This window comes from Prosopis cineraria, unplaced genomic scaffold (genome assembly GCF_029017545.1).
Source record: "Prosopis cineraria cultivar Desert tree isolate PC_DT_omini unplaced genomic scaffold, ASM2901754v1 PC5, whole genome shotgun sequence".
NCBI classification, from domain to species: Eukaryota; Viridiplantae; Streptophyta; class Magnoliopsida; order Fabales; family Fabaceae; genus Prosopis; species Prosopis cineraria.
Genome location: NW_026555336.1, coordinates 34998542 through 35005666, shown reverse-complemented (window position 1 = coordinate 35005666; position 7125 = coordinate 34998542). Strand labels below are relative to the sequence as shown.

General features: G+C 29.8%; 1 protein-coding gene across 2 annotated transcripts; it reads left to right on the top strand.

Moving 5' to 3' along the window:
* Positions 1-5174: 5174 nt before the first annotated feature.
* LOC129311608 (two-component response regulator ARR5-like) lies at positions 5175-6636 on the top strand. 2 transcript variants are annotated; one of them, XM_054953968.1, is made up of 5 exons: positions 5175-5522; positions 5621-5706; positions 5786-5866; positions 5969-6039; positions 6143-6636. In XM_054953968.1, the coding sequence occupies exons 1-5, from the start codon at positions 5405-5407 to the stop codon at positions 6435-6437; spliced, it is 651 nt and encodes a 216-aa protein (XP_054809943.1). In that variant the 5' UTR covers positions 5175-5404; the 3' UTR covers positions 6438-6636. The 2 variants fall into 2 exon arrangements, with proteins under 2 accessions (XP_054809943.1, XP_054809944.1); XM_054953969.1 differs by having other exon boundaries at positions 5179-5522; positions 5789-5866.
* The last annotated feature ends 489 nt before the right edge of the window (positions 6637-7125 follow it).

Below are 7125 nucleotides of genomic sequence, written 5' to 3'. Positions count from 1 at the left end.
TTTAGATTAGGTTTCTATTTATCCGTTGCACGTCAATGCTCAAGACATCTCATGAAACAAGTGCTTGGACGTTGATTTTCTCTACTTGTTATCATTATTTTTCTTCTACTTCTTTAATTATAATTATTGACACTGCTTCGTTAAATGAATCTATTTTAAGTATAATTTTGATGAATGATTATAATTAGGAAAATTAAGAGAAAATAATAATAAAGAATGGAGAGGTTTTTATGTCCGTGTTGCTTTACTTTGTAATAATATCATACCAACGAAAAAAGTTGATTTTTTTTAATAAAAGAGCTATAAATATACAAGTCTTTTACCTAATTCTCATAGATTAATAAAATAAATGAAATTATTCATTTGTTATTTTTTTTATCTCTCCAGGAATACCCCTGCCATTTATTTGGAGTACTAATCATAACTATAATAATTTAAATAGGGCATTAAATAGAAGTATTTTTGAGAAAAATTTAATGCGCTGGAAAAAGTTGGTAGGGTTTTATGGCAAGACCAGAGTTTCTGAATAATCCTAAATTTAATACGGATGGAGTATAAGCCTTGAAAAAAATAATTTACTCCTCTAATTTTATTTATATAGAGTATAGATAGAAGATTAATTTTGATCTTATTTATAAGACACTTTATTATTTTTTATATTCATCTTTATCTATCTTTTTTTATTAATTTTTTTATCTTTATTGGAAGTGTAAACTTATTAAATTTTAAGACAGAATTAATAAGGTCTAAATTTTTTTTATTTTGATAAAACATGCTGGAAGTAATTTATAAATAAAATTAGAAGCAGTATAAACTTAATTTTATATACTTAATATGCTTGTTTTCAATTAAATCAAAACATGCGTATCTTTTAGAAATGAATTATTATATAACAAATTCTTGTTAGTAATATTATGAACACATCAAAATCTACATGTCTTGATTTGATTGGATATAATTATATCAAATATATAAAGTTAATTATATAAGTCCTGGTTATCATAAACTTCTTCAAACCACATGTATTGCATGCATAAACAACAAATAATATGGCTTCCGCAAAAGGATAACCCTGTAACAACTACTTCCTCCATTCGAAAATATAAAGTATTTTTTAAAAAGTTAAATGTTTAAAAATGTAAGGCATTTATAGTTTGTTGATGTGTAACTGTTGCCTTTTTTTTAAAAGTGCCCCTATTAATGATTGACTTTATATTTATTGTAGCGTGTTAAATATGGATAAATATGAAAAGATGGGGTTAGTTTGAAAGTAGATAACTATTTTATTAAAGGTGAGATTCGATTAAAAATATCTTATATTTTTAAATGAAATGAGTAAAATTTAGTTGGGGTTGCATATGGATCGAGTGAAACATCAGCCTATAATCTGATGCAGCAACCATATAATTCCAAGGCTTGATTTGGATAAAGAAAAAAAGTGAAAAGAAAATGAGGGGGTGAGAAAACATAATTTTTCAAAAATACTAATTTTAACTCTATTTTTATAAGTTTTGCCCCTAATTTTCCTTCTTTCCTACTTTTCTTGCCATCCAAATGGAATTATTGTACACGTGGCAGGGCAAGGTTTTTGTTGCATCTCATGAAATTAGCTTGATTACAAAATATTAATTTGACAAAATACTGTATGTTTCACTCGTTGTTGATCAAAACATATTCAATCCAAAAGTAAGCTCCTACCAATTTCTATTGCCATTCAAATTCAAAAAATGGCAAACATAGAATAACGAACCAAGAATCACAAATAAGAGAAAAAGGATATGTATAGAAAGAAAGTACAAGGACGTAACAACTGAGGCCAGACACTAAGAGGAGGTCTGAAGCCAAAGGACAAAATCCAGAGGAGATTATATAGCAAAACTTAACTGGCAGTTATTGAGAAAAGCTATTAACTCTTAAAATAAAAATACAAAATTATTGCCCTTTCCGGTGGTGGACCAAGGCAGAGCTTGGCCCTCGAGAGGGGAGGGGTGCGGAAAGCTCTTATGCATATTAAGAGCTTTCCTCCCTAAAAAGGCGATATTTACCATCTTTTGATGGTAAGGGTTTTAGTGTAAGTGAAAGATGGAAAAAAAAAAAAAAATTTAAAAAGAAAGAAAGGAAAAAAATTGAATAGACTTGAGGTTTTTAAGACAATATAAAAAAATAAGAAATTTAAAAAAAAAAGAAGAAGAAATTGAATAAACTTGGGAGTTATGAGACTTTAAAAAAAGTATAAGTTTAGACAAGAAAAAGAAAATGATGAAAAAAAAGAGAACAAAAAGTAATGGAAGGAATATAAGAACATAAAAGAAGTTTCGTATTTAAAAATTAAAAAATAAATTATAAACATAAAAGTTTAAAAAGTATCTAATTAAATGATTTGAGCTATTTTGATAAAGTATATTATAATTAAATATGCTTAATATAAAAAATCTAACCATAAGCATTGGCAAAGCTTAATTTCAAACCAAAGAGAGATTGAGAAGCAGTTGAATGCAAAGGGAGAGCTTGGAATGGCAAGTAGCTGAAGACATGGAGTGAAGGACAAATCCAAAGAGATGCGAGATATCTTAATTCGTTTAGGGGTTATTTGGTTGTTGAAAATGATCATACCAATGACATGGATTAGAGTAATAAAATAAAAATTAAAGTCTTCATTTTAGCATAACAAATTAATTACACATTTATCTTGGCATCACTTTTTGGCTAAAAAAACTCACAAATATAAGAATCAACGCACCATTTACAAATATCTTAAATGATGACTCTTATGATTCACTTATATCCCTCTTTACATTTTGATTGTTTTACTTTTATGCTAAGTTAGAATTTAGTCCAAGTCAGCTTTTCTGATAAACGTTTTTGGGAATATAATGATAGGATAAAGGATGCTCTAATTTAATTACTTTAAAGTCAAAAATATTCTAACAAATATTTTAAAGTATTGTATGCTGATCAAAAAAATACTTTAAAAGCAAAAATTTATGTTTACCCAACAATTAAGCAAAAGCTACATTCAAATTTGTTTCAATTCGTAAGATTTGAATAATACAGTAAATAAAAGGCTGCTTGCATTATTATTTCTCAAAACACACCGACATAAACCATAGATAATTCTTTCAGGTAAAAAAGTAATTTTTTATTTTTTAAAATGTAAATGAATTCAGCATAAACTGCTGAGGATACGATTCAGAAAAATTTCTACGGGTATAAATATAATGCACATGCTTAATATTTATATGCGTGATGCTCATTTTCTTGATTAAGATTATGAAGGTTAGAATATTTAATTATAGATATTCATTCCTTATTGTGCAAAATGTGCATGAAAATCATTCTGTCCTCCCGCCGTACAATTCACTAATCAGGGAATGATTTTGAATTAGTGATACTGCGATATTAGTATTATCTGTAATAAAATATAATTAGTATCAACCAAAAAGTATAGGGGAAAAAAAACCCAAAGTTGAGCTGGCGTTGTTTTGACCAATCCCTATTTCCGTTCTGATAACACAAAAGCGTTTGTAAACAACTTCATGAATCATGACACATGAGCTTGAGTTTTTTCGTTTTTTTTAAATTCAAATTATAGGCTGGTAAAAAATTGCAGTACGAATTCCCAGAAAGTCTTAAGAGATTTCACCTAATTTCATTCCCATAATAAGAACGTCAAAGAATAGTAGGAGTATTTACCAAATATAGGCGTTTAATTAAAAAAAAAAACAAGTGAAAAAAAATAGAGGGAAATCGCAAAACGCAGAGCACACGAGACAGCACGTGTATGATATCGCTTCCAACGAGATTAGCATAGATACTCTGTCCCCCCCAAAAGTCTTTATTACAATTTATTTATTTATTTATTTTTTGGCCAAACAAGTGTTTATTGCAAATAAAGCCCCACAAAACGACACTCACTCGACACATTATTTCTCCCTCTTTATTACCACTCTTTGATTTTTCCCCCTAGCGTCTACAGAGGAAGCGGGTGCACTTTCTTTCCTTTTCTTTTTCTTTTTATAAATTAAAATACATATTTAATTTTTTAATTTTATATAATATTTTATTTTAATCACTTAATTTTATAAACTTTCTTTTTAATTCTTTAACCTTCACACTATTAGTTTTAATTTAATAAATTTTCACATTAAACTTTTAAATATTAATAAAATATTATTAAATGTTGGTATACTACATTTAATTTTTTTTAAAATAATAATGATTGACACAAAAAATAATTATTTAAAATTAATAATATTAAGGTTAACGAATTAAAAAAATATTTTATAAAATTAGAAGATCAAATTAAAATCTTATATAAAGCTATAGGATTAAAAGTATACTTTGACATGAATTGTTCTCTTTTTAAATTTTTATGATTTTTTATATTTAAAAATTTTAAAATGCATATTTATTCTATGAATAAATTATATCATTTCTATAATTTTTTTATGAAATCATTTCTGTAATTTTTATAACTATATGAATGCATTCATAACTTTATCTAAAAATGAAAATAAATTAATTTTTTGAAATTTTTGTTTAAAGCACACAACTTTTCACTCTACATCTAAAAAAATTCCTATAAAACATATAAAATTTTATAATTTCAATAAAGTTTATGAATATTTGTATAATTTATTTATTTTTATTGAGGATAAAGTTCGTGTAACTTTTAAAATACAAATTTGCCTAATTCTTTTTGTTAAATTAAAAATAAATTACTGTATTTTTACAGAGAGAATTTGAATTTTAAAATTTAATTGCAGCATGCTCTCAGCCTTACCACTCAAGCTCTGTTCCAATTAAACTCAAATTTACCCCTGACAAGAAATGAAACGGTGAAGCTGAAACGTTGCCGTATTAAATGGTTTTAGACTGGGGAGCGACGGCGCCGTTTCTCCGTTGACCTGCCGTCAACTCTTCCCACCATCTTTTTGCCACAACCCGACCAGTTACTGTGAGAGACACTCACAAATCCCAAAGATTGACCAAAATCTCTTCAATCCCTGCGAGATATCGCTCCGCGAGTGGGGACCCGGGAAAAGAAAAGAAAAGTCGCTGATATGCAGATCGCATTCTAGTGGATTTCAGAATCTCAGAGCCATGTCTCATATTTTCAAAAAGAAATAAACAAAACGGAGGGGGAAGAGAGAGAAATATTTTGGGATTTCTTAGTGAGAGAAAGATTTGATTTTTGGGAAAGAGACTTTATATTGGAGAGAGAAAGTGAAACACCCACACACAGCACACATACTTACATTTTGGACAGATAGATCGAAAACGGACAACCTTACATGTTACAGCGTATATATCGTTTTAGCTCCCACCTCGGATAACCCCCCCCCCCCCGGTTTCCTTCCCCTTCCTCTTCTCCCAGCAATTTCCGACGAAAACGGTGCCGTTTATGGAGGACTGTGGTCTGTTGCCGGCAGATTCCGAAGAGGTTCATGTCTTGGCCGTCGATGACAGCCTCGTCGATCGGAAAGTCATCGAGCGCTTGCTCAGGATTTCAGCTTGTAAAGGTGGGTGGAAAGGAAAATGGAGTTTTTCGATGTTTGTTTTCCCGTTTTTCTGTGTTTGGGAGTTGAGGATTTTTTTCCCTCTGTTTGGGAAATCGCAGTTACTGCCGTGGACAGCGGAATGAGAGCTCTGCAATTCCTTGGACTCGACAGCCAGAAATCCGCCTCCGAATCAGACGGCTTTGATGTGAGGAATTAATTTTCATGGATTTTATTTTCCTCGGCTATTTTAGTTTCTTCCAGTGGAAAATTAATTCCACCCTTAGCAGGGCTTAAAGGTAGATCTAATCATCACCGACTATTGCATGCCCGGAATGACCGGCTACGAATTACTCAAGAAAATCAAGGTCAGAAAATTGTCACAATTTTTTTTTTTAAATTTTCAAATCCCTGCATTATTATTTGAAAATTGAATAATTTTCTAAAGCGAAAATGTTAATCTGGATCAGGAGTCGTCCACTTTCAGAGAAATTCCGGTGGTGATTATGTCCTCTGAAAACGTCCTGCCGCGCATAGACAGGTACATAGATGGCATATTTTTGAAATATTAATTAATTAATTGGGGGAGTTATAAATATATCATATTATAATATTTAATAAAACGAGAAAAATGAAACGTGAAGGTGTTTGGAAGAAGGAGCAGAGGATTTCATAGTGAAGCCGGTGAAGTTATCAGACGTGAAGCGGTTAAGGGATTACATGACGACAAGAGAAGTTAAGGCGGGAATTCAGGACAGAGAAGGCGGCGTCAGGTTCACCAAAAGAAAGCTGACAGAATCCTCTGATCTGGATTCATCGCCGCCGTCCGTTACCTCCTCCTCCGCTCTGTCGTCGCCGCCATCTTCACCGTCGGATTCGCCTTCGCCTTCCCCGTCGTCGTCCCCTTCCCCTTCCCCGCACGATTCTCCAATCGATTGACTAGTAATAATAATGACGATGATGATGATATCGTTTACGTTTGGTTTATGCTCCTTCTCCCCGGTGGACATTCCTGCAGTATTTACATTTGTAATTTTCTTTTCTTTATGTTTATTGGATGTAATGCTGTTTTTCTCCTCACAGGATTCAAACTTGAAACTGCAATTACCCGTTATTTCTAACGGTTTTTGTTGCATTATCCTCCTTTGCGCTTTGGTCCGTATGTTATGTATCATTATATTTTAGTTATTAAACTTATAAGTTTAAAATAAATTTATAATAAAAATATAAATTCGTATTATAAACTTAAATTATAAATTTATAAAAATTTATTTTTATTAATAAATAATTATTAAAATATAGTTATAATTTAATTTAAATATATTAAAAATATAAATCATTGAAATTAAACTCATCTATATTGACAAATTATATACAAGATAAAAAAATTTTAAAATAGAAGAATTTATTTTTAATTTTTTTATTAATATTAGTTTTTACATTTTAAGTTTTTTCTTCTTTGAATTAGGTTTTATAACTTTTATGAACTAAATTCATTATAGTATATATTTAACTCATTCAACTCAAAAAAAGAATTGATGAACTTAACAAATTTAATCAAGCTTACATTTAGTTCGAGTTAATAAATTAGTTGACACGATTTTATAAGTTAAAAACATTAAGACAG

Coding starts and splice junctions, on each gene's coding strand:
- LOC129311608 (XM_054953968.1), top strand. CDS start 5,405: ATGGAGGACTGTGGTCTGTTGCCGGCAGATTCCGAAGAGGTTCATGTC. Junction 5,707..5,785: donor CCGAATCAGACGGCTTTGAT/GTGAGGAATTAA, acceptor TTCCACCCTTAG/CAGGGCTTAAAGGTAGATCT. Junction 6,040..6,142: donor GTCCTGCCGCGCATAGACAG/GTACATAGATGG, acceptor TGAAACGTGAAG/GTGTTTGGAAGAAGGAGCAG.